The sequence below is a fragment of the Acomys russatus genome, chromosome 31 (genome assembly GCF_903995435.1).
Source record: "Acomys russatus chromosome 31, mAcoRus1.1, whole genome shotgun sequence".
Lineage (NCBI taxonomy): Eukaryota > Metazoa > Chordata > Mammalia > Rodentia > Muridae > Acomys > Acomys russatus.
The window spans coordinates 16,820,045-16,848,044 of NC_067167.1; the positions used below are offsets into that span (position 1 = coordinate 16,820,045).

At 41.8% G+C, this 28,000-nt stretch overlaps 1 protein-coding gene across 2 annotated transcripts; it reads right to left on the minus strand.

Moving 5' to 3' along the window:
* Window positions 1–1,666: 1,666 nt before the first annotated feature.
* On the minus strand, window positions 1,667–27,990 carry Metap2 (methionyl aminopeptidase 2). 2 transcript variants are annotated; one of them, XM_051172659.1, is made up of 11 exons: window positions 27,805–27,990; window positions 25,817–25,921; window positions 17,250–17,315; window positions 16,645–16,747; window positions 8,951–9,112; window positions 7,617–7,798; window positions 6,708–6,802; window positions 4,819–4,915; window positions 3,600–3,703; window positions 3,042–3,157; window positions 1,667–2,357 (listed from the first exon to the last, which is right to left on the minus strand). In XM_051172659.1, the coding sequence occupies exons 1-11, from the start codon at window positions 27,953–27,955 to the stop codon at window positions 2,105–2,107; spliced, it is 1,434 nt and encodes a 477-aa protein (XP_051028616.1). In that variant the 5' UTR covers window positions 27,956–27,990; the 3' UTR covers window positions 1,667–2,104. The 2 variants fall into 2 exon arrangements, with proteins under 2 accessions (XP_051028616.1, XP_051028615.1); XM_051172658.1 differs by having other exon boundaries at window positions 25,817–25,924.
* Window positions 27,991–28,000: the final 10 nt, after the last annotated feature.

Consider the following 28,000-nt stretch of genomic DNA (forward strand, 5'->3'; position numbering starts at 1 on the left):
CAATAATACTGGTGGGAGTATGTTAAAGGCTAGGTGTTCATTTACCAACACCTATACAAAGTGTTGCCTCAATGCTTAAATATACCTCATTAAAGATTTATGTGGTAAAGGTATGAGTCTACCCTTTAATTTCAAGGGCACATTGTAGCCCCTGATTTTTGCTTTTTTTTTTTTTTTTAAAGTTAGGCTGTCTCTCATGATAGCCTACAAAGTAAAAATACCAGAACAGAAGTGACACAGGAGAGCTATGGTACTTCCCAATAGATAAAACTACTCTTAAAAAAAAAGAAAGAAAGAAAGAAAAGAAAATAGAGCCTTGAAAAAGTAAAATCCAAATGAAAAGAAACTGGTCTCTTATTGAATACCCCAGGTCTAGCATAGACACCTACAGTCTAAGTAGTTTTCACAAGGCAGTTAGGGCTGTGATTCACTCAGGGCACTATTGTTAGACATCAAACCAAGGCCTTGTTGCCAGTTAGAGGCGCATCAGGAAATGCAACCATGATCTTAAGGGATTAAGGGATACATTTTTGTCTGCCGGCTTTGCTTTCCTTTGGTAAGGGTGTGCTCCTTCCAGCCTTTCGGGGACTCACTGATCGCTCTGCTTCCAACAGCGTTCTGAGGTAAGAGTGGACCTCACAAAGGAGGCTGTGCTGACAATCTTGGAACACTCTAAGCTCTTTCTTTACAGGTCAGTTTTTAAAAATCTGGGCTTAGATATCAAGCTGCTCAAAAGCCTAAAACAGGAATCCAGAGCCCAGGCACCAGCTTGAGAGCCTCTTGAACAGTGTGTGGGGAAAGACAGAGCTCCTACAGCCCAAGCCTAGCCACATCTCTCCCCACGAAGAAAGGCAACCCTAACAGCTGGAACCAGAACTGGAAAGAACAGCTGTTCACAGCAGCACATAGTCTGGGTCCACTGAGTCTCTTCAGAGACAATGTCAAGCAAAATTTTAAAAATCTACAAAGCATCCCAGAGGCAATACAGCATCATTGTGCTAAGGCATATACACAAATTAAGGCTTTACCTGGGCAAGTAACAATTTTGAAACTATAACGGAACATTTCTAGCAAACCACATGTAAGAATTTAAGCAGCCAAATCATTATTGGGCACAGTCCAAACAAAAAAAATATGTCTTTACTTTCAAATTAACATACTTGGCTTTATTAAAGATAAGAACCACCTCTTTTCCTCAAGTGATCCATGATGTTAGGATCTCTAACTTGCTGAGGGCTGTGAACGTTAATGCCCGATTCCAAGGTAACTTTTCTATTTAGAACAAGATCCCAATAACTTTTGCTCATGGCTCTAATGTTTTGGTTTTATAATGTCAAATACATACCCTATAAATGTGGCCACTGCGTTAAGGGACTTTTACTACATCAAGGTTTTCCAGTTGGCACAATTTTTTTTCCCCATGATGCTTAGATTAGTACATCTTCCTAATGATAAGAAAGACAAAAAATTTTAAAATCTGTTTCTACAAAAAAAAGCAGAACATTCCTCAAGTGTGCTCATTTCTGCCATTTCGTAGACACGAAGACCTTGTAGCTCCCTTGCCTGTAGAGAATCTGTAGTATCTGTCGTGTCTACAGTCCAGACAAAGAACACTATCCACACTTTAGCTACTTTCTGCTCAGAATTATAACCACAGACATTAAAATGTAGCTCTCAGATCTGAAAATGTCTTTATTTTTTTTTTAGAAAATGGATTCAGGAAGGTTAAAAAGCAATACCAGAGGGCATAGGTGCAGAACTGGATGTGTGCAGTCATTCAAAGCATCCAAGTAAGAATATGGCAATATAAATATCCAAAAAGCATCTCTTAGGTCTTCAAAACAAAATGTGTAAGGAATTCCTAACTAGTGAGTGATACAGCATTTCCTAGACAGGAAAAACAGTTAACATTCAAGTCCTGAAAGCCTTTTCCTTGGTTAACTACATGTAGACAGTTTGCCTTTGATCAAACTTCTTTAAACATGGATAAAGGGATTACACAGTTCCACTGTTAAAACAGACAACATGTTGCAAATTACTTGTGGTATAATGTGTTCCAACAAAGCTTAGAAAATAAAGACGTTGAGTTGGCTTTGGACTAAGTTTAATAGTCATCTCCTCTGCTGACAACTTCTTTACAGGTTGGACGCAACAGTATGGTGTGTTCAAACTGTGCTGTGTATGATCCTTTAATGTCACATAATGGTGGATATGGATCTACAATGCCCAAGTCACACAGATTCTTCAGAGCCATTAAGTATTTACTTTCTCCCAAGCGATCCAGCCACCTTCGGCAGAAGGCAAGGGTGCCAAAGTTATCATTGATGACATTCAGCAAGTGTTTTGTTCTTGGAAGCCTAAGAGAAAAATGAAGATTAATAGTGAAAGAGTTGACTAACCAATTTCCCCCATGTTAACAGTCAAGTCTCCCTGGAATCTGACTTTAAAAACATTTACTGTTCTTTCACTAATAAAAATATGTAATGTCCCAAAGACAAGACCTGCTGCAGAAGTCCTAAACAGTATAACAAGTTACCTTTTTTTTTTTTTTTTTAAAGATTTATTTATGTATACAGTGCACATTTGATCACATTATAGATGGTTGTGAGCCACCATGTGGGTGCTGGGAATTGAACTCAGGACCTCTGGAGGAGCAGGCGGTGCTCTTGACCTCTGCGCCATCTCTCAGCCCCAACAAGTTACTTTTCATACAACACCCTCAGAGAGTGCCACCTGTGAAGGCAGGACAGAATCCTACCTATAACCAATCTCTGTGAAGACTGAGAACACGGTGTCACCTGGGATGGGACATTTACCAATAGGAAAAACATTAGAATCCCAGGCCTAGGAATGCCAGGAAATTACTGCTTTCTCATCAGAAACTGGATCTGAGTCCTTGCCTGTATCATCTTCAATGCAGTAGAAGGAAACTCAACTTTTCCGCTGTACTACAGAAACCAAAGAGCTTACTGACGAGCCTATAGACTTGACGTCTACAAATACACCATCTGAGATGCTCACTAGTTAAAACCAAGTCTTACCTTATTGGCACATGTCCCACATCAAAATTTTTCATGTAGTGTGAACACTCCATGTCATCATGAACAACACCCTTTCCTGTGCTACCAAAGGTCTCGATGGCGTACACCTCTCCTTCCTTCAAAAACATGAGGATAAAAAGAGGAAGACAAGTCAGAACGAAAGAAAGCAGTAACATGAAACACCTTCCCACAGCCTGGCAGCCTGTCTCCTCAGCACCTTGGACCACTGGATATCCCTTATCAAGATACAAGTTTTACATGGGTGGAGACTTTTGTTCGCTGCTGTACTCCAGTGCCTGGGGTTCCTAAAGACCCCAGCACTGAGGTCATTCGTTGGTAAATAGTATGTTGACAGCCCCAGTTTTCATAAGCTTGGCACACTATGAATATGAATAGAAAGCTTATTTTGTTCAGTATTTAGATGGGAGTCTCAGTTTGGAGAAAAGTGTCGTGCGTGGGTTTTCACCTAAGTCTTAAGTGTTGGGCGGGGGTCAGACAGTGACAGTGAACCTTCCTAGCATGTGCGGTGCCCCTCGTTAGCAAGAATAGCTCACATACCTCCATTCTTGTAGCTTCCCCGCCTTTCACAATGGGCACTGTTTTCCCAGCGTGTATTCTATATGGTCCGATTGAATGCCCATTTAAATTTCGGATGGGTTTCACTGTCATAATAAAGAAGTAAATGTTCTTTAGGATCTCTCAAGGATAAAAAGGTTCAACTTTTGGTACAGACTAAGTGTTTACACTTACTGAGTCAGACTGGTGGCATAAAACCTTGTAATTCCAGCACCTAGGAGGCAGGCGAATCTCTGAGTGCAAAGCTGGCCTAGTTTATACCTAGTAAGTTCTAGGCCAGCCAGGGGCACAGTGAGTCTTGGTTTGTTTGTCTGTTTGTTTTTAAAAGGGCTCTTGCTGAGCTAAAGTGAAAAGTAGTTTGTTTTATTAAAATAAGAAAGGGCTGAAGAGGAGTCAACTGTTAAGAGAACACACCGCTCTTCCAGAGGACCAAAGTTAATTCCTAGCACTCACACTGCAGGAGGCTCACAACCACCTCCAAAGGATTCCATGCTTTCTGGCCTCCATGGGCACCTGTGCTCATTTGCACAAACCTGCAGTCACGTATACACATTATTTTAAAAATACTGAAGAGAATGTTATGGGAGGAATGGAAGAAAAAGTAAATTATAGGTGATACAAACCATATATAGACATAAGAACCTTAATGACAAAAGAATATGGCTATAGACTACAGATAACATGAAGGTAAAGACACTGTCAAATAAATCTTAAATTTGGGCTTTACTATTTCAAATGTCACAAAATCTAAGCAATCTCAATTTCTGCAACCAATGATAGAATAAAGTCACACCACAGAACATTACTTAAAAATGGTAACAGAAAGCAAGGAATAATTTAACAAATGGAATAAACAATATTGAATGATTAAGACACAAGAGGCATCGTGTGTGTTCAAACCTCAAGTGTAGCTGCCGCTTAGGAATGTGTAATTAGGAGACAAAGCAAAGCAGATGCCACACATCAGCACTTATGACCCTGGCCCATAGAGATCACTGCTGCAACTGGAAAGGCAAAGAGGGGTGCTTGGTTTTCATGTCCTCTAAAGTTCCTTAACGTCCCAGAACACTCCGTTCAGATTTGGATGCTGTAGGATAAATTTCCCAGATGTCTTAACTACTTCTTAGCTTAGAAGCAGCTTCCACAGTGCTGCTTCCATACACTCAACAACTGGCCCGAGACCTGCTTTAATGGAGCATACCTTGATAGGTCTTCCCATCTATCTCTACTTCATAGGACTCCATAACTTCTTGAATGGCCTCACCGACATCACAGAGACGAACATCAATCCCAGCACACTAAAAAAAAATAATGTATATATCTTAAAGCACAAACTTTTATAATGGTTTGATATTTTTGAAGATTTTTTTTTTTATGTATACAGTATTCTGTCTGCATGTATGCCTGCACACCAAAAAGGGGCACATAATCTCATTATAGATGGTTGTGAGCCACCATGTGATTGCTGGGAATTGAACTCAAGACCTTTGGAAGAGCAGCCAATGAGTGCTCTTAACTTCTGAGTCATCTCTCCAGGCCCGGTTTAATATTTTTGAATAAAGGACAATCAGAAAAATAGTATGTATACTACAAATTATATAAAAGCCTTTGTGAAGGATGTTAAACACACCAAGATTAAACACACAGTATCACACAAACTGGGAACAATGAATGAGCATGAGCTAAAGACAACAGAAGGCAACTTTTTCTATAGCTAACTACATTTTTCATTTTTGGTGGTGAATAAGTGAACAAAAATAGCTAAGTATAAACTCCAATGTGAAGCCCCATGGCATCCTTTCCAAATGGCTATTCTAATTGCATAGAACTTCACTGAGTTGCATAGTCTTTGGGTCTGCTTAATTTCAGTGTGATTTTTATTTGCAACTTAAAAAAAAAAATTAGAAAACAAGCCAGGTGGTGGTGGCGCATGTCTTTAATCCCTGCAGAGGCAGGCAGATTGATGTGAGTTCAAGGCCAGCCTGGTCTACAAAGTGTGCCCAGTACAGCCATGGCTACACAGAGAAACCATGTCTCGAAAAACAAAACAAAACAACAAAGACCAAAACAAAAACAACAAAAACCGAAGGCCCTGAATAGGTGAGGGGCCAAAACTCAAAATGAATTAGCACATGAAAAGATGCTCCTCACACTAGGGGGCTGCAAATCAAAATTACAGACATGCTCACAACCATTAGGATGACTACAAAACGAACAACACACATTAGAAAATGAGTGGGGAAGATCTAAAGCAACTGCTGGAGCCTGTCCTTGTGCTCAGCTGGTGGAGATGAAAGCAGTAGAGTCAAAGAGTAGCAGCTCTCTATGAATACACTTAACGGAATACAAGATGGTAACTTTACATAGTGTGCATCTTAGGACACACAGACATAATGTGAAGTGAAGCTAAGTGCTTTGGGGCCCACCAGAGGACAGGCTTCACCAGCACAGCACACACACTTTGGAGGCAGTCAAACCACAGAACGTAAAAAAACAAAACACATAACTAAGAGTGACCCCTAATGCAAAGTGTGGACTTTAATGACCGTCATGTGTCAATGCTGATCAAACAACTCTAAGGACTGTGGTTTATTGAAGATACTGGCAGTGGAAAAGTAATGTGTGCTGATGACAGGTTTATATGGTAAATTTCCCTATCTTCTGCTCAATGTTGCTGTGAAGATAAAACTGCTCTAAGAAGAAAATGTATTAAGAAAAAAGTAAATAATAAAAAGTCAATTCTAAGCTGGGCGTGGTGTTGCACACCTTTAATCCCAGCACTCTGGAGGCAGAGGCAGGTGGATCGCTGTGAATTTGAGGCCAGCCTAGTCTACAAAGCGAGTCCAGGACAGGCAGGCTAACACAGAGACTCTGTCTTGAAAAACCATTTAAAAAAAAAAAAAGTCAAATTTAAAGGCAAAAAGATCTAAATTGTTCGGTACGTATGCCTATTAGAGCTCCTGGTACTGTGGACTACTAAGAACCTAAGGGCAATAAGGTACACAAATCACCTAACTATTGCACAGACCTTAGAACAGTCCGCAAGAGTACTCAGCATCATGCTGTTAAATAGCACGTCAGTCCACATACCTTTATTCCAGTATTAGTGGCGTCTTTTACAGCTTTTAATAATACGTCATATTTGGGATTAAAAGTAACAGTAAAAGCACAATCAATTATTCTACCTGAAAGAGAAAATAAAATTCACCTTTGAGTTTATTTAACCATTAACTGTATATCCACTTTACAGCATTACTCTATTAACCTTGCTAGTTAAAAGGAGATTGGCAGGCTCAAAGGAAGGCAGCATTCCTAGTCCTGAGAGATTATTTAAAACCAAAGAGGCAAAAAAGTGCCAACTATTCAATGGCTTCAGAATACAATTTTTATGATGTTACTGTATACTGCGTAATTCAGTGTTCTCCCAAACAAACCAATAAACACCGAGGAAGCACAGCAGAATAGCAGAGAAAGACCTATAGTCTCAAAGCCCTAAACACAATGTCACACACCTAATTTAGCAAAACCTTACTGTCTTAAGAATGTAAACTCACTCCCTTGCCTGTTAAGTAAATACACACAAGGCATTTCGGATGTACGAGCTTGGGAACTCTGTAGATGAGACAGGTCTTGAGTTCTGAGACCCGTGCCAGCAACCTGCCTTCCAGCCCCACTCCACACCTTCAAATGTGACACCGAGGACTAACTGTCACACTACTGACCTATATACACAGCCCTGGTGAAATATTTTGTAGTTGAATATATTGTGTATAAATCAATGACCTAGATAAGTCATACAATCACATATGAAAACAAAATAAATGTCAAGATCCAATAGTTTTCAGTTTAAGTAGGATGCCTTAAACCCAAAGCAAACAAAATTGTCCCCACACAGCTTTACAGAAAGGGAGACAAGAACAAAATATGGAGTTGAGTATTTTACAGCTCCATCTTACACATACAAAAGGGTCCCAGATGGGATTGTCTCCAGAGACTTACCACTTATATGCGTTCCAAAGTCTATCTTACAGATGTCATCGTATTGTAAGACTGTCGTGTCACCAGCGTTGGGAGTGTAATGTGCAGCACAGTTGTTGAGAGAACACCCAGTGGGAAACGCCAGGCCTGCATTTAACCCGTTCTCTTTTATTAGCTTACGAGAACAGTCTTCCAACTTCTCACTAAAGGAAAAGGCAATTTGATTTTAGACTCAAAGTATAAACCCCTGGCTACTTTCTGGGAGTGATATGAGCACCTTCTGAATGTAAACAGTTCTCCGTGAGAGACAAGGAAATCTATTCCATCCCAAGCTCAAGAGAAGACTCTGCTCTCAAGCCAGGCCATCCTGAAGAGCAGCCAGTGTTCTCTTAAGCACTGGACCATCTCTCCAGTCCCTCATAGTGTGCACTTAAGAAACTATTTAGGGGCTGGAGAGATGGCTCAGAGGTTAAGAGCACTGGTTGCTCTTCCAGAGGTCCTGAGTTCAATTCCCAGCAACCACGTGGTGGCTCACAACCGTCTATAATGAGATCTGGTGCCCTCTTCTGGTGTGAAGGCACATATGCAGGCAGAACACTTACATGTAATAAAAAAGCTATTTAGATAGGAGAATTGTGTTCTATGATAATCATTTCACAAGATTAAGAAGAAAAATAATTTGACTAGTTTCTTCGCTACATTATATTTTTGTGTCTAGACACTCTAAGAATTCCTATTTCTTTTTTGAAAATATTTATTTAATGTATGTAGAAGAGTGCTCTATCTGCGTGTACATCTGCATGCCAGTATAGATGATTGTGAGCCACCATGTGGTTGCTGGGAATTGAACTCAGGACTTCTGGAAGAGCAGTCGGTACTCTTAACCTCTGAGCCATCTCTCCAGCCCAGAATTCCTATTTCTTAATGTGGATTGCTAGTAGTGAGTAACAGATTTCCAGAGAGACATGAGTCACTACTATATGCAAGCACATCCAGATGAAAATGTACTCAAAAGAGCATGGCTAATGTGCACATATATGCATGCTTCATAGTTCCCTCCTGTCCAAGGACAAGGACTCTGGAGACAATACAGATTCTCTACCTAGGACAATGACTTACTAGTACAGGACTAATAATGGCTGATTTTAACTAGGAAGCTACTCAGTATTAAAGTGTGTGCTCTCCCAAAGACCCCTTAAAAAAAAGAATCTCACTAAGTGGCCCTGGCTGGTTGGAATTCACCACGCAGACCTCAAATTTAGAGATCCACTTGCCTCTGCAGGACTGAAGTGTGAACCACCATGCCCAGTGCAAACTTTTTTTTTTAACGTTTTACAAAAGCATGTTCCTCTTACCAGATTTCTATCATTGTCATCCCAGGCTTGATCCAGCTCATAACATACTTTCTAACTTGCCGGTGTGCTTCTGCAGCTTCTCGGAAATCGTTCCAAATCTCCTCGCTAGCCTGATCTAGGGCTTTTTTTTCTTCACTGGTGCTTCTCCAAGCAGCTGTTCGCCTTTGGAATAGGCAGGCATATTGTGAGTCATTAAACAAGCGTCACAAGAATAGTAAAAGCTGAGGGAGATTAAAAACTATATGGCAAGCATTTCAGATACATTATCAGTTTCTATATATTTTACAAAACTTTTGAAATATTAAGAGCCACATGCTTGCAATTAATCCAATTTACATGAGGCTCCTCTAAAAGATTCTTAGAGAAAACAAAACCCTCAAGTTGAGATTTCATTCATAATCAGAGGGACTCGTTATTTCCTACTAATAAAAAATGGCAAGGAGAACCAGAAAAATCAGATTTCCAGAAGTCAAGCAGGTGCTGTTTGCACATGAGGAGCTACCTACACCAGGAGCACAACGACAACTAACAGCTACGCGGGGCTTTCTCATCATTATCTGGGGACCTGGTTCCAGAGACCCCTCTAACTCCTCGTCTGTGGACAGCAAGACTGCTCAAGTCCCTGATAGCAAATGCTATTATACTTATGATGTAATCCTCTCCAGGCTGTTTAAAAGTCCTAACACGAACCAAATGCTGCCTCAATTGCTTTAAGGTCTAACAGTTACAGAAATATCTACACAAACTAGGTGTGGAGCTCACACCTATAATTCCATCCCTCTGCAGGCTGAGGCAGGAGGATTACCACCAATCTCAGACCAGCCAGGGCTACATGGTAAGTTCCAGGCTTAGCCTGAGGTACATAGTAAGACCATCTAAAAAACCAAACCAATCCAAAACCAACCAAACAAACAAAAATCACCCAAGTCTGTAACTACTAAGTGAGAGGCAACCTTGTGGGGAGGGTGGTTTGCTCTTGAAGCTCTAGCTTTGTGTAGGTTTTCGGAGCTTTTGCTGCCTCTAATCCATGGCCCTCCCGCACCACTCATGCTATCTACGGGTTTGTATGCACGCCCTATACAAGACAGGGCGCTGGTTCACATAGACATCAAGCCTGGCAGAGTATCTAATATCTAACAATGGTGGTTGTTGCAGCTGTTATTTCTGGTTTTTGTTTTGAGAAACATTTTCATGCTGCCTAGTCTAGCCTTACCCTCCTAGTCCTTGTGTCCACCTCTCAATGTGCAGCTCACTCAATGTCTAATTATGAAAGCTACTGATGACTAAGCAGCATGTTCTCAGAAACAGTAACTACTTTAGAATGGGTTAACCTTATGAATTTGTTATAATTTTCACACATTTTCTTGTTGTTGCCTCAGGGTCTCGCTGTATAGCCCTGGCTGTTCTGAAACTCACTACATGACCAAGCTGGCCGTGAACTCAAGAGATTCACCTTCCTTTGCCTCTCGTGCTGGGATTAAAGGCATGTGCTGCCATGACTAGCTTACTTTCATTCTTTTCTTCAATTTCGCATGTATGGCTGTTTGGCCTGCATGTGTATCTGCACTTGCTGTGTGCCTGGTGCCCAGAGGCCAAAAGAGGGTATCAGATCCCGTGAAGCTGGAGTTACACAGCTGTAAGCTGCCATGTGGGTGCTGGGAGTTGACCTGGGTCCCGTGGACAATCAGGCTGGAGTGCTCGAGCACAGGGCCATCCCTCCTCCAGCTTTCTACATTCTTCCACTACCACAGTGCTTAGACTCAGTAGCGCTGCCTCACTGATGCTACAGAAGTGATTCCCTTCAAGGACTTAGTTCTGTTGTCTCTATAAACTAGTGATTCAGCAGACTACAGTCTGCAGATAAACCCAATAAAAGTGTATTGCAACACAGCTATCCATATTTGTTTACATAGTTTATGGCTTCATCTGTGTGCTGAGTATGTGCATGTATGAGACTGGAGGCCAGTATCAGGCATCTTCCTCTACGGCGCTCTCTTACCTTTTGAGGCCAAGTCTCTACTGGAGCTCACAAACTGAGAACAACTACGTCACTGTGCCCCCAGGCATCCAAATGAAATGGCCTACTTGACACAAGGACACCGCACGTGAGCTCAACAGAAAGTTCTTAGGTTTACTTTTCTGTTTAGATTATGTATGCTATCTATCCACTAGTATAATCGAATAAAACAGTACATTAAAGTCAGGTTTTAATTTATGGCACAAGGACAAGAATACCGTGAAAACCTCACTGAAAATGATTAGAGTACGTAACTCCATCTTTGATATTTTCTCAAATTCTAATCCTCTTGTGTCTGCCTCTCAGGTACAGGTGTGTACCACTGTGCCCAGTTTCATCCATGCTGAGGAAAAGCCCAGGGATTTACACAGGTGAGGCAGTCCTACCAACTGAAGTGAGCTACATCCACCCGCAGCACCAATATTTCTTTTAATGTTTTGCCATTTAAAAAAAAGACCAAAGGTGAAAAACAAAATCCAACAAACAAACAAACCAAAGCAAGCAAGCAACCCAGGAATAGTAGGGCATGCCTTTAATCCCAGCACTTGAGAGGCAGAGGCAGGCAGATCTCTCTGAGTCTGAGGCCAGAGCATCTACATAGTGAGTTACAAGACAGCCATAGGTATATAATGAGACCCTGTTTCTTTCTTTTTATCTCCAACTCAAGAGATCCACCTGCCCTGCCTCCCCAGTGGTGAGATTAAAGGTGTGTATACTATGCCTGGCATTTTTAATCCTGTACATGGAAACATAAAAGCCAACTTCATTTGCATGTTAAGGCACTGTATCATACATGCCTTTAAACCCAAAATAATTAAAATATAAAGGTTAAGTAAAATCTCTTTCTCTGAAAATTGGTCAAGAGTAAAACACATTTTAAATCTTCAACTAGGAATAAGCTGTATAGTAAGAGAACATTCATCTTTTGGAAAAATATTAATAAACGCAAACTATTTTGTACTTCCCAACAAAACTGACAGAACAAAAGTCATCAGTGGATCTTAAGATAAGTAAACAAAAGGGTACGCCGATGATTCCAAAAGATCTGCGGATTAGCTGGAAACTCCAAGAAGAAAATTCTGCCCATCATTATGGTGTACATTTAATGGTACACATAGCACTGGGGAGACAGAGGAAGGCAGATTCTTAGTAAGGCCAAGGTTGGCTGGTCTACTGAGTGAGTTCTGGGCCAGTCAGAGCTATAAAGTGAGACCCCCAAAACAAACAAAAACCAGAGACAGCAGGAGAAAGAAAGAAAAAAAGCAAGGAAGGAATTGAGGCTGAAGAAACAGCTCAGCAGGGAAAGTGTTTACTATGGAAGTGTCAGGGTCTGAGCTGGATCTCCAGCACTCACATAAACGTCAAGTGTGGAGGTATGCATCTGTTACCCCAACACTGGGGCAGAGTGATAAAACAAGTAAATCCAACGGGCTGGCTGGCAGGCTCCAGTCAGTGAGAAAGAGACTCTGTCTCAAGCACCTGACATTGACCTCCCAGTCTAGACACAGACACACACACACACACACACACACACTCACACAAATGAGAGGGAGGGGGGTGAGAGAAGAAAAAGTGTCATCACCGTAAGAAAGTGCTGCCACAGAGACTAACAGGTCAGCCTGGCAACACTTCTATGGAGTATGATGTGGCCTAGGATTTGATAAAGCTGTGTCACAAACGTTTACTCCAAACAGAACCAAGACTCACTCACACCTAATTACAGTTTACAGACACGACAAAAGCTTACTACCACAAGGAAAAACAGGAAAGCCTTTTTTTGTTGTTTAAAAGACTTTCTACAAGTGTCTAGTTTTATAAAGGAGTAAAATGGGGAGAAACAAAAGGGGAAGGATTTTAAATAAGCACACAGTATTTACATAACATGGGGGCTACTGCTGAGTTTCCTTCCAAGTGATCCTTCAGAGTCTACATTTATAAGGCAACATTCAAAGTCACCAAGTCAAACATCTAGCGCCTTGTCTTGAACAGCCCAGTGACAGACAGAAAGAAGGCTGAGGTGTGCACATAGGGAGGGGGAGGGGAGGGGTGAGCCACCATCCAAAAATTAGAAAGTACACGAGAAAACTGTTAGACAGTTTGGTAGGGACACCATCACAGCACACATAGCCTACTCATTTAAGCTGTATTGCAGTCTCAGGTACGTCTTCTCCTGTTTCTCTTTATTATATTTGTGTGTGTAGGCTGTGGGTGCAATGCATGCCACGACACACACACATGAAAGTTACAGGACTAGTTTCAGGACTAATTCTCTCCTTCTACCATGAAAGATCTAGGGGCTGAGTTCAAGTTACTAGGCTTGGCAACAGGTGCCTTTACCTGCTCTCCATCTTGTGAGCAGAATACCAGGTACTTATATCAAGAAGCTTTGGAAGAAGAAACACTGAGTGAAAAAAAAAAAAAAAAAAAAAAAAAAGAGCGCCGGGCATGGTGGCGCACGCCTTTAATCCCAGCACTAGGGAGGCAGAGGCAGGCGGATCACTGTGAGTTCGAGGCCAGCCTGGTCTACAAAGCAAGTCTAGGACAGCCAAGGCTACACAGAGAAACCCTGTCTCAAAAAACCAAAAAACAAACAAAGAAACAAAAAAAACAAAAAGAAAAAAAAAAGAAACACTGAGTGCCTCAGTGGTTTTTATTTGCTAGAAAATAAAGAAAATATTTATTTTCTCTATTTTATCCATATTTCCTAAGCAATATATATCGCCTATAAAATTAATAGCTCCCACTCAAATTTGCTCATAACATTTAGAAAGAGGCTTGCTTATCAGTCCTCAGAAATCAGAATCATAGAAAATCTTAAGTAAAGAACAAAAATCTTTAAAAAAAAAAAGGTAAGCTGGGTTCGGTGGCCCAAAAGTATGATCCCAGCACTTGGGAGGCAGAGGCAGGCAGATCTCTGTGTGTTAGAGGCCAGCCAGGTCTGCAAAGTGAGTCCAGGACAGGCAAGGCTACACAGAAAATCTTGTCTAAAAACCAACCACCCCTCACCCGGCAAAAGGTAGGGGACTTGCATACAGGTCAGTGGTGGGCTTATGAAAGCTGGTGTGCACACTGCCAGGCAGTGGCTCATACCTCTAACCCCAGAACACAGGACGCAGAGGCCGGAGCATAGTGAGACACTGTCTCCCAAAGAGGGCCAGCAAGATGGCTCAGTGGGTAAAGATGCTTGAGTCCAGTCAACAAAACATACACAGTGGAAGGAGAGAACCAATTCTCATACACTGTCCACAGCCCCCCACACCCATGCCCTGGTACACAAGTGCCTGCCTCTCCCCTCCCCACACAAATGCAAAACAAAAACAAAACAAAAAGCCAACAACTGAAAAGATGCTTAAAATCACTAGCTGTGTTCAATCCCACTCCTGGGAAATTATCTCATTATAAAATTATCCATACATAAGACACTCTACCTATTTACCCAATATGTTAATTATAAAAGGTAATGGTGGCAAAAAAAAAAAAAGGAGACAGAGTAAATCTTCACCAATTAGAACAATGAGAGAAAGAAAATGTGATACACTTATAGCACAGAATACCAAAGCCATTCAAAAGAATAACAAGAGTTATTCTTCTAACTTGGAGGCAGTACTGAATGAGATGTTTGGGGCGGGGGGGGGGAGGGTTTATGATTTTAATTTTATAAAATAAATGACCAAACACTCCCCTCATAAACAGACACAAAAGTACACATATATGAGCATAGAAAAATATGGAAGGCTACCTGCTGGGTGGTTAACATGGGTCTGGAAGGAAGGGGAAAAAGAGGGAACAAGCAAAATAAAAAAATAATTAAAAGATTACATTTAAAAATAAATGTGATGTAAGTACCATGAGAGTTTATGTAATTAATGCAAATTGCATGTGTTTAGACATTTTAAGGTAGGGACAGTAATAGACGAATTCAAAGAGAAGATGTGTATATCACAAAAATTTTAGAACACTCATATCTGGGAATGAGGGAGGTGACGCTGTAATAACATTTCTATGTTTATAGGCCAATGAGACAATACTACAGTAGACGCTTGCTTAACCAATGGTTCCACGTACTGTATTAAGCAACGCTCTTGGTTCCTTCTTTAAGGCACAGCGTGGCATCCTAAGTACAACCAGTCAGCAGGCTCCTGTGCTGTCAATGGCACTAAGTGACCTAGTGTCTACAACGCATCTGTCACTTATCTAGGGGCGTTATTTCCATCTATCACTGTCCCTAATGCAGTCCTGTGAAGTGCCCATTTATGGATGAGGAAATAAAAGTATAGGCCTAAGTCACCTTCTGTGTCACAGTGCAGAGTTAAGGTGTTAGACATGAGATTCAAACGCAGCTCCCATGTTCAAGCCACCCAGGAAATGAGTTCTCCATGAGCTTCTGCTGGCACCCCTGACGCCTTACAGGGCACTTACACGTCAGCTGAGCGCCCTACGTTACTGTTGTTGTGTAATTTGCTGTGTTAGGTAAAACCAACTGCTCCTATGAAAACAACAACTACTCTGAAAAGTTTCAATTAAAGTCGAATCATTAAAAGCATTTTTCTGTCTGGGGCTGGAGAGAGACGGTTCAGCAGCTAAGAGCACTGCTGCTGTGGGCAGAGGCCCTGGGTTCCGTCCCTAGCACCCACACGGAGACTCACCACTACGAGTTAACTCCAGTCTCAGGGACCCAAAGTCCTCTTCTGACCTCAGCAGACATCAGCATGCATGTGGTACACACATACACACATGCAGGCAAAACACTCATACACATAAATAAACACATCTTTGAAAAGTTTATCTTTTTTTTTCCAAATTAAGTATAAATAAGAATTGATATGAGCAAGCAGGATGGCAAACCAGGTAAACACTTGCCATGGGAGTACCATCTCTGGAACCCACATAAGGTGAAAGGACAGAGCTGACTACACTACACAGGCACACGCGCGCATGTGCACATAGGCAAAAGTTTTGTTTTTGTTTTTAATTTTAAAAAGGGAGAGCTGCGGGAGCTGTGGAGATGGTTCAGTGGGTAAGATGCCAAGTCTGGTTTGAGGACCTGAGTTCAGATCCCCAACACCCACATACAAAATCTGTATGTGTGTGCCTCTAACCTCAGTGTTGCGGGTGCAAACAGGCAGGCCCAGAGGACCACTGGTAACCCACAATAGCAAACACAGCAAGTTCTGGTTCAAGGAGAGAAAGAGATACCCTATACCACCCCCATCCCACCCCACCCCACGCGCACACACATGCACACTCACAAACACTAAATGCTTTAAGGAAAAATGTCACACCAAGCACACATCAACTCTCAGGTCACTTCCTTTTGCTCATCTCCCCAGAAACCCAAAGTGAAATTAATAAATAAAGCACTATTAGACACTTTATGGAGGAAAAAACTGCAGTGTAATGTAAATCTATGCTGAAAGACTAAGAAGGAAAAAGCAAGTTAACCTGTATCTGTAAAGACTTCCAACTTTTTAACACCTACCCCAACATCCTTTTTTTAATTAACCAACCTGTTACTGGTCCCAATTATTTTGGATAAGACTTCTACTGAATTTTCTTTGCAACAGGTAACAAAATTTTTAATAAAACTGTCGAGTAAACTTCTGCGAAAAGTTAAACTGGCTTTATTGCTAAGCTACAATAGATAACCTAAAACAGGAAGCTATTTTATGACTCTTACCCATCTTGTGTGGGTGGGTAGTCACACTCTTGTCCTTTGGGAAATACACCATTAGGATACAGGTCACATATTGGAACTGAGGGAGGGTCTGTTTGAACTTTTGCTGTGAGATACAAATATTCAGTTATATTATCTACAGAAGCAATAAAGCAAAACTATATCTGAACAGTACAATACACAAATTATTAATAAAACCTCACTATATTCACACTTTAAGTTATGGGACTTTCCATTAACCATTTACCCAAAATCTAGTCATTTCAAAGCTAATCAATAGTCAGAAACTTTGTTCTTCCTGCTGCACTGCAGCAGCATTGCGTCTACCATCCTTTGTAGAATTACTAAGTGTGTACATTTAAATTAAATAAATTTTAAGAACTCATCCCCAACTTGCAATTAAAGGAACCAGTCATACTAGCACTCCTGGGGGTAACTGGTAAAGAAAATGCCAACAAGACTGCTAGATCAAAAGGATCAGTGCCACTAATTCAAACTCTTGTCTAGTTCGCTGATATCCACTACGATCTGAAGCAAGTTCTAGCGTCCTCCTCAGACCCAGGGCTTAGCAGCCATTGCCAATCTAACAGGACCCCCAAGACACTAACGTCCTCTCTTCTTCTTCTTCTTTTTCTTCTTCTTCCCGGCTGCACCATCGCCATCTCCATCACCATCTAGGGAAAAAAATTTTTAAACACCTTCATTTAAACTGAAAATTTTAAAGTGCAGAGAAATAAAGCAAGCACAAGAGAAAGTGTGTGCATCCACACGTGCATACAATGCCTCTTACCCACCCCGATAGTGTTCATTCATGCTTCTAGAGTTAAGTATCAGGTGTAACATTAAAACACTAGCAACTTTTACTTTGAATTACTCTAATAACCGCTAATGAAATACATATTTTCTAAACTAACTTGTTTATGTGTGAATGCTTGCATGTGAGTACGTATGCCACACAATGCTCAGCATTCACAGAGGCCAGAGAAGCTGTCAGGTCCTCTGAGACTGGAGATATAAGCAGTTGCAGGCGACCCAATGTGAGAGCTAGGAACCAAACGCTGCTGTTCTGCAGAAGCCACCTCGCCAGCCAGAATGAAAAAAAGTTGTATCAACTTAAAAAAAGAAAAAAGGCTGGGCAAGTTACTGACATAAATTTAGTAACAGTTAACAGCCCAGTGACGTCACCTAAAATAATGTAATCCAACACCATCTATCTTAATGCTGTTTTAAATGCCTTTTTTGTTTGTTTATTTGGTTGGTTGGTTTGGTTTTTGAGACAGAGTTTCTGTAACAGCCCTGGCTGTCCTGGACTCGATTTGTAGACCAGGGTGGCCTCAAACTCAGATCTGTCTGCCTCTGCCTCCCAAGTGCTGGAATTAAAGGTGTGCATCACCACACCCGGCACTATTTTAAAATACTTATCGGAGAAAAATAGTTCTAGGTCAAATTGTATGCAAATTAATATGCATATACACATTCTGTAGGTTCACAGGTTTCAGTCTCAAAGGGGCTGCATAGCAGTAATCTCAGCACTTGGACGACTGAGGTAGGATGCTCTTGAGTTTAAGGGCAAGCTGGGTCACTGTCTCAAACAAACAAACAAAACTCAAAAATGAGACTTAAACACTGTGTTGCAAAATGCCTAACTCTATCCACAGATTAGTGCTATGAAATGGGGGCATAAATAAGATGGCGCCCAAGGCAGCTGTAAGCTGATGATCTAGTTATATGTCCACCATGTTATACATTAAATGTCCTCCCTAATGATAAGGCCTGAGTAGTAATTTTAGAAACCTACACCTAAAAAATGATGTCAAGGGGTTAGAAAATAGCTCAGTGGTTAAGAGCACTGACTGCTCTTCCAGAGGACCTGGGTTCAATTCCCAGCAACCACGTGGTGCTAATAACTGTCTATAACTCCAGTCCCAGAGCATCTGTTGCCGGATGCCCTCTTCTGAACTCTACAGGAACCAGGCACACATATGGTGCACAGACATACGTTCAGGCAAAACACCCCTACACACAAAGTAATAATTAAAAAATAGTCAGATGGGGAACTGGAGAGCTGGCTTAGAGGTTAAGAGCACCAGCTGCTCTTCCAGAAGTTCTGTGTTCAGTTCCCAGCAACCACATGGTGGCTCATGACCATCGGTAATGTGATCTGATGCCCTCGTCTGGCCTTCAGGTGTACACGAAGGCAGGGCACTGTACACTTTATAAATCTTTTTTAAAAAATTAGTCAAATGACTAGATTTCTTTTTGAAGCATAGATGCCCCTTTAAATCCTGGAGTCATAAGAGAGTCACTAAAAAAATTTTAACCACTCTACAATTTTCTAATTAATCACACAAAAATTATAATCATTGGTTTTCTATGATTCTTTCTTATCTGTGGGCTTCTTAAAAGACAGATTAGATATCAGCTGTTAAACTAAGCTTTGTAATAAAAATGTGGCACTTGATGCTGGGCATGGAGATGCATGCCTTTAATCCCAGTGCTCAGCAGGCAGAGGTAGGTAGATCTATGGGAGTTTAAGGCCAGCCTGTTCTACAAATAGAGTTCTAAGACAGCCAGGAGCCAGGACTATTACAAAGAAACCCTGTCTCAAAAAAACAAAACAAACAAACAAACAAACAAAAAACCCAACAAAATAAAACATGATAATTACAGTCTACTAAAAAAATGTTTAGATTTTTCTTTTTTACTTAAAAGAAAGAAGAGGTTTAGAAGGGGAGTTTATAATGTGATACATTCAATTATAGAACATTAGCAGGTCTACCACGCAGAGTATGATAAAAACACTGATATTGGTTAAAATGCCCAACATGAAAATATTTTAAAATACACACTTTTGACATCTTTCAATGCATCCTATAATCAGATTTGCATACATAGCCTCTGCCATTTCATTAACGGTGTGTTTGTTAGGTGCCAAGCAATAGGTATAGGACAGTTATAAGCAAGGCACTTTTTGCTCTGGGAAAGCATTCAGTACCTACTATATGGCTTCAAACATTAACCTAAAGCAAAGACTCCAAGATGTACAAGCAATTTTACAATAACTAAAATCTCCCCAGCTGTGTGAACTTGGGCATTATTAGCTTCTTTCTACAGGGACTTCTTTAACTTTATATGGGATAGTAAAACTGTCCTCTAATAAAAAGGTCTTTCTTTCATCTGCTAGCATCCCCTGGAAGCTAAGTGCCTCGCCTCAATGCCCCACATGTGAATCAGTACAAAATAAAGCCACCACTTAGCTGGTAACAGGGTGCCACCAGAGCCAAGATCTGAGTATTGATATATGCTTATGGTTCTAACCATTTTAAACAGATAAGATTTACATTTATACATGTCATTTGTTCTCGCTAGCATCCTAAGATATTTCTAATAGACAAAGACTATTTCATCATTAATATTAGATCCAACTCAGTGGTAATTTGTTGAATTGACAACTGATGTCCATATGCTAAAAGAAACAACTACGGGGTGTACCTTAGTTAGCAGAGTACACTTGTTCAGCAGGAACTAAGATCAAGCTAAGCACCAAGACGGTACAGACAGGATGAGATGTTCTAGGTCGTTCTTAGCTACATAGCAAGTTTGAGGTCAGTCTGAACTACAGGAGACCCTGTCTCAGGAAAATTAATTCAATATTCACTTTATTTAAAAATTAGAAAAGAATATCTTTAGATGTAGCAGCTAAAAATGTACAAAACCTCTTAAAACCTTAAAAAGACAGTTTATAGAGAGGACACAGAAGCACCACCTATACAGGTACACAAACCAAATGTCATCAAAATTAAACTTATTGTACTGCAAACTACACCATCAGCAAAGGGGAGTGGACATCACAAACAAGAAAGTATCTGTAAAACATACATCCAGAAGATACAAAGGACAATTACAGTTCAGTGACACTCAAATAAAACAAAAACCAAAGACCACACAAGAACTTCAAAATGATGTGTGCAAGGCATGCTCATATCATCACTGTGGAACTGCAAACCCCAGTGACTAGCACTATACACTTTTACAGAGGCTGTAATTTAAAAGCTGACAATCATCAATTTCTTACACAGTTACCAACAATGGAGTTCTCACTACTGACATGAATGACATACTTAGGAAAACAATTTGACAGTTTCTTTCCTTTTTTTTTGAGACAGGGTCTCACTATGAACCTCTGACTGTCTTAGAATTCACTATATAGACCAGACAGACTGGCCTGGAACTCACAGAAATCTAATTACCTCTGCCTCCCAAGTGCTGGGATTAAAGGCATATGTCACAACACCTGGCTTGACAGTTTCTATAATGTGTTACATGCAAATGAGACAGCTTACAGAGAGTGATAGATCATTAAAGGGCCTTTCTACTTCTAGGTATTTACCCAGAGAAATGAAAATACATCTATACAAAGACATGTATATAAATGACTGCATAAACAAACAAACAAAAACCACAACACAATAGCCTTCAACTAGTAACAGACAAGTAAAATCTAGTAACCACTGAACAATAAAAAGAAATATATTAATAATTCCTAAAAAAGAACGCAACAGCTGGATCACCGTCAAAACTGCTAACTCGGGGATAGGTTGCGCCCCATTAGGTAAGAAGGCCTGCTGCACAAGCATGAAGACCTGAGTTGCAATCCCCAGCACCCATGTAAAAGCATGGCACAGCTGCATGTGCCCACAGCCCAGCATTGTGGGACTGACAGTCAGATCACGGTTGTCCCAGCAAGCCTAGCTAAAGAAGTAGGCTAAGGGCTCAGTGAGAGACCCCAACCCAAGAGAATGAGGCAGAGACAGCAAGGCACCCGGTGTCTTCCTCTGGCCTCCACACTCACCCACACCATACGTATATATACACATTAGGTAAAACAAGACATAAAAAAGCTGAATAGGAATTCCATTCACGATGTTGCAGAAAATACAACACTGTATGGGGAAACAGATTAGCCATGCAAAGGGTAAAGGGTGGAAGCAAAAGAACCAGATACAAAAGGATACCAGGTAAACGGTTAGCGGAGGTGAGACCATTAGTGAGCACAGATGGCAGGTCAGTGAGTGACTAAGTAGGTATGAGTGCCTGCCACCAACCAGATGGACTTGAATTCAATTCCCCAAACCCAGTGGAGAAGACAGACTTTATCCTACAAACTGTCCTCTGACCTGCTAATGTACATACTTTATATTTTCTTTTGACAAGTACACAGCTATACATTCTTTCTTTCTCTTCTTTCTTTCCTTCTTTCTTTTTGGTTTTTCAAGACAGAGTTTCTCTGTGTAGCCTTGGCTGTCCCGGACTCACTTTGGAGGCCAGGGTGACCTTGAACTCACAGAGATGCACCTGCCTCTGCCTCCCTAGTGCTGAGATTAAAGGTGTGCACCACCGTGCCCACTAATTTTTCTAAACAATGTGCAGCTGGGTGCGTGCGGTAGGCAGAGGCAGGTTGATCTCCAAGTCCAGGACAGCCAAGGTCACACAGAGAAGCCCTGTCTCAAAAAACAAAACTGTAAATATTATTTTGAACAACTAGTTTATTAGCTCAACCTAAAATTTACTGAATGTTTTCTGGCAGGGATAAACTGCCTATAAGACCATGCCTCTCACAAAGGATCTCCTTTCCAGGAGGGGAGAAGAGAAAACACAGGAGAAAGAACTGGTGCAGAGCCCCAATTCCTACTTCACGGACATGAGATGCCCACTCAGCTACACAATGCCCACTCAGCCCTCAGCCATGCACAAGCGGCAGTCTTGTATGCTGGCTGCTCTGCTGCCGTGTCAGCCTACAGAAGGAAAAGCAGGTTTACGGAAGGATGCTCCTGCGGGAGGAATCAGCACAGAAAGCACCTGATGAAAGGTGAGTGGGAACCTTCCCAATGGGCATGCTCTGGATAAAAAGCAAATACTGAATGAAAGCCAGGCGGGACAGTGCACGCCTGTTATACTAGCACTCAAAGGGCTGAGGAAGGATGATCTAGAGGTCAAAGGCAGCCTGGCCTCTTGGTCATCTGTCTCAAATATAAGAAAAAAATGATCTAATGAGTGACCTCTGACATACTGTCAGATGACCACAGGATCAGCTTCTCAAGTGGTACTCAACAATTTCAAATTCAATATATCCAAAGTGAAGTCTATTTTCTTCCTGGCGTGCCATCACCCTTCCACAATCTCCAGGCTCTCTCCTGACTTCATTATTTCAATCAGCAGCTTAAACCCCTGGGATGGATGTACTAATGCCTATCTCCCTGCTGCTCAGATTCAAAGTCTCTATTACTAGCCCATTAAACCCTTCCTTTGAACACTATCTACAAGAGCCAGTTAAATATTAATTACCACATGCATAGCCAATTGCTAAGTGGCCTCAAAAATGATCTTGCCTTTCCTGTTTCTTCTCCGTCTCTCTCAAAGAATCCTCTCATCTGCACTGTTCACCATATTTCAAAACTTTCTCAAAATAACCCCTACTCAAGTAAATAGTCTTTTCCATTTGAATTGTTTGATTTCTTTTCTCTCCTATTCTTGAATGGGTCTTACTATGTAGCCCTGGCCTGACACTTGCCTCAAAAGAGATCTGCCTGCCTCTGCCTTGCAAGTGCCACCAACACCAAGCTCCATTTGGATTGGATCAGATCCCAAGGCTTACAAGAAGAGTTTCTTCAGCTAAGACAAAATTCCACCTCCACTTTCCAAACCTAATTTGCACTGATCTGTAATATGCACATTAGAGAGCCTTTTCACCTCCAAAAGTAGCCTCTCAACCACACCAGCCAGTTTTTCTTTGAAAGAAAATTTCTGAAGTGTCTGTGTTCTCCATTCCCTTCAAAGCTTATTCAAAAGATAGGCCAGCCATGGTCATCTGCACCTTTTACCAACAGAGGCAGAAGGAAAGGAGTCTCCCTCACTCTTAGTGGGTAAAAGCACTTACTGTCACACCTGAGAACCCAAGTTTGGACCTAGGGACTCACATGGTGAAAGAGGACAAATTCCCTGAGGCTGTACTTGGAAGTCCATACATGTGTCGTGGGCATGTATACATACATAAAATAATTAAATGGTTTTTTTTTTTAAAGATTTATTATATATACAATGCGTACTAGATTACATTGTAGATGGTTGTAAGCTACCATGTGGTTGCTGGGAGAGCAGTCAGTGCTCTTAGCCACTGAGCCATCTGTCCAGCCCCTTGTTTTGTTTTTCAAGACAAGGTTTTCTGTGTAGCCCTGGCTGTCCTAGATTCCCTTTGTTGACCAGGCTGGCCTCAAACTCAAGAGATCCTCCTGCCTTTGCCTCCCTGGGTGCTGGGATTAAAGGCATACACCACCAAGGCCAGCTTAAAAACTAGGTAAGTAATGATTGATTCTGGTAGTCAAAATGAATTAGAAAAGTAACTCAAACTGAGAGCAAGCTACCAATCTCACATACCATTCTCCTTTCCAATGTCGAGGAGATTCATGCAACTTTCTAAGTAAAGTGCGGTATGGCACACTTCAAAATCTGCACTCAGATTCCACACAGTAAGGCCTACCATATTACCTACAATTTGCAAATCCATTTCTTATTCAAAACTCAAAACACAGCTATAATCTGAAGTGATATAGAAGAGCAGAGGTGTGCTTAAGGAGAGGAACAGCCAATGGCTTCTTGAAGGCAGAGAAGCCAACTTTCTAGAGTAATAATAACTATTCAAACTACCCCACCCAGCTGACAGGTAAGCATAGCCTGTAGGCTGACAACAGACAACCAAAAACCCAAAGAATGGGAAAGCCCCAATTACTCCTGTGCCAAACTAGGCTGGGAAATAATAATAGTTTTCCTAATCATCTCTTCCTGTTGTTTTACTGACAGCACCAAGCACTAGACTTCTGGCAATTTCTGTAAAAGAAATCTTATAGTACCCAAATACACTTAAGGTTAGACACAGTCCATCATGCACATCTGAGAATGATGACGCCAATTCTTGTATGGACTGAGGTGGGGCGGGGCAAGAGACGGGAGGGGTAGAGGGTCAGACTCTGGATAAGGTGCTTTGCTTCTACTTCACATACATTAGGTCCATCACATAACCACCACATAAATATGTGTGTGTGTATAATACATATATAAATGGCATACACACTAGTATGCATTATATACCTGTTTGTATGCCATCTATATATGTGTCATATATACATACACATATTTATGTGGTGGTTAAGTGGGGTAGATAATGTATGTAAAATTACACATACACACACAGGAATGATAGCATCTACTTCAGCTGGTCTTGTGAGATTTAAAAAAAGAAGGCATATGAAATATCCTAGATAGCACACAGTAGCAGTTCAGTAAATGTTAAAATAACAGCCTCTAATTTTATATCATACTCACCCAATACTTGGCCTTCTGCCAAGTACATATCTAAAAGTTAGAATCCTACTATCTGAGCAGGTATCAATATAGCCAAAGAGTTGTTAACAAACACTTTTTCCTTTTTATCTGTGACATTAAATTTTAATAAGTCAAGCATGGTGGCGCACACCTCAGCATTCAGGAGGCAGAGGCAGGCGGGATCACTGTGAGTTCAAAGCCAGCCTGGTCTACAAAGTGAGTCTAGGACAGCCAAGGCTACACAAAGAAACTCTGTCTCAAAAAAACCAAAACACACACACACACACACACACACACACACACACACACACACACACACATCAAATGTTAGACAATTACTAGACAGACAAACAAACAAATTTTCCTTAACTAATGTCACATTTTCAGGGCTGGAGGGATGGCTCAGTAGTTAAGAACACTCACAGCGGAACTACCTGTAAATCCAGTTCCAGGAATCAAACACCCTTTTCTGGCCTCTTAAAATACTAGCATCAATGTGATATACCTACATACAGGCATTCTCACACAGAACCATAAAATGGAAAAAAAAAAAACTTTAAAAAAAAGAATGTTACCAAGAAGAGACTTGATACCCTATGAGCATATACAGGGGGAGGAGGGCCCCCTCAGTCACAGTCATAGGGGAGGGGACTAAGGGGAAAATGGGAGGGAAGAATAGGAGGATACAAGGGATGAGATAACCATTGAGATGTAATATGATTAATACAATATATGTTTAAAAAAAGAATGTTGCATTTTCTGTCTTTTCTAACCAAACATCAAATTAAGTGCTTACCTTCATCGTCATCGTCTTTCTCTTTCTCATCCAAGGCTTGTCTTTCCAACTGTCTTGCTACCTCATCCACTGAGGCTCCCGATTCTGCATCAGGTTCTTGTTGCACTGCTGTTCAAACAAAACGGGACAAATTAAATGTAATAAAGGACCTTTCCACACTTCAATATACTCTAGAGATCCTGTATAGTTCACAAATCATTTTACAATAAGCAGCATGGGGGAGACAAAACAGAAACATTATTATTAATATAATTTGTTAAACCACGGGAAAAAAATTTCCATATCCAAGTAGTACTGCCTACTCAATTCATTTTAGGAAAACCTCCATTACATAGGATAGCACCTGCAGGATAGATGCAAATGTAACTTGGCCCCTATTCTTAAGCAGTTTAAAGATATTTTAAAAACATGCTGAAAAATATTAAAATACACGCTGAAGACCTTAGGAAGACAAGGATGTATTACACACCAGCTGGACAAAAAGCAAAATAAATAGGAAAAGATAATCCATCACTAAAATACAAATTCTTAAACATCTACACACGCCCAGAAGTGACTACAATCCAGCTGTAGGAGCAGCATGTGCACATTCTACTGAGTGAGGGTTCCCATTGAGAGAGACAGCTTAAAAACACTAGCATCTCTGTGAACTGGAGGCCAGCCCTGGCTATGGGTGGAGGGGTGGAGTTCCAGAACAGCCAGCGCAGCACAGTGAAACCCTGCCAGACAGATTGTCTAACACTTTTAATCCCAGCACTTGGGAGGCAGAGGCAGTGGAATCTGAGTTCAAGGCCGACTTGGTCTATGGAGGGAGTTCCAGGGCAACCAAGATATGCAGAGGAGAAACCCTGTCTCAAAAGACAAAAACACAAACAATCAGATAACGCCTCAAAACAAAAATCAACAGAACAAACCCAACATCTTTAGAGATGGTCTGCTGTTCACCTTCAAGGGCAAACTGTGGAGTCCAGAGAGCACTGAAAGCCCACCAAACAGCCACAGGAGAATTCCCCTAGATTAAATCCTGCCCTGGAAAAGACCTACACAAGGTACAACTTCCACTTTTTTTTTACTCTCAACTAACCAGCAAATTTCTGAAACGCGTAGGTAAGTCCTCTTCAATCTCTCTGAATTCCAATTCTCATTCCTCATCTCATGATTCTTAAACATGAACAGGTAAAAAACAAAAAGTTTCCTAAAATGAAGGCGCTTGGAAAACAAAACTTTTCACGATAAAACACGTTCCTAGCTAACACGGTCCACGTGTAAACACTGCGCAGTCCTCTCGGCCTTGCCCATGGATCTAGATATTACCAGTTAAGAGAACCTTATCCACAGTCGCACAGCACCCCGTCTGCGCCGCACGCCAAGCGGCATCTAAATTCAGGCCTGCGAGCCCTGAAAAGCTAGAGTATGTGCTGAGAGAGTAAAGCACGTGAAAATCTGCACCACCACCACCACCACCACCACCACCCGTCAGTGCCATGAGCTGTCAGTGAGGACACACACCCATAGAAGAAGAACACCCCACATCTGCAGCCCCTGGCTAAAGCCCTAGTGTAAGCGCGGAGGATGTGCGGGGAGGGACGTAACCGTCCCAGCAATAGGCTCCCATACCCAACCCCCACCCTCGACAAAAATAGGTAGGTCCAGCAACCCGGCCGCTCCGAGAGTCCGAAGGAGGTTTTTGGGGCGGCGTCCCAACCGCGCCGAACCCCGTGCACGGTTCACACCTGAGCCTCGCTCTGCGTGGGAGCTGAGTTCGCGCTCTCATCACCCCCCCACCCCGCGCCCTCCCACCATCCCTGAGGAGGAGCCGCAGCACGGGAAGCCGGCCATGCCACCTCCACCAGGCCTGGGGGATTTCACGAAAGCCAGGGCTCCGGGCTCCCGGCACCCCCGTCCCCGCTCCCCGGCCACTCCTGCCGGAGCCCGAGCCAAGTTCGGCCATTCCTGGCAGGCAGAGCGACAACGCGCGACTCCTTTACCTGACACAGCCCCTTTGCCCTTCTTCTTCTTCCGTCTTTTCTTCTTGGCAGCTTCCTCGGCCGTGCTGGAGGTTCCCTCTTCCTTGTCGTCTGGGTCCAGGTCGCCGTTCAGGTGGCTCCCGAAGGACGCTGACTCCTCCACGCCCGCCATGTTGCCCGAGAGAGAGAGCGAGAGAGAGAGAGAGCGAGGGAGTGA

Bases quoted from the DNA above. Each gene is read 5' to 3' on its own strand.
- Metap2 (XM_051172658.1), bottom strand. From the start codon at position 27,955: ATGGCGGGCGTGGAGGAGTCAGCGTCCTTCGGGAGCCACCTGAACGGC. The intron at 17,316-25,816 runs GTAAGCACTTAA...TTTTTTCCCTAG, and splicing joins GAAAGACGATGACGATGAAG to ATGGTGATGGAGATGGCGAT. The intron at 2,358-3,041 runs GTAAGACTTGGT...TTTTTCTCTTAG, and splicing joins GTGGGACATGTGCCAATAAG to GCTTCCAAGAACAAAACACT.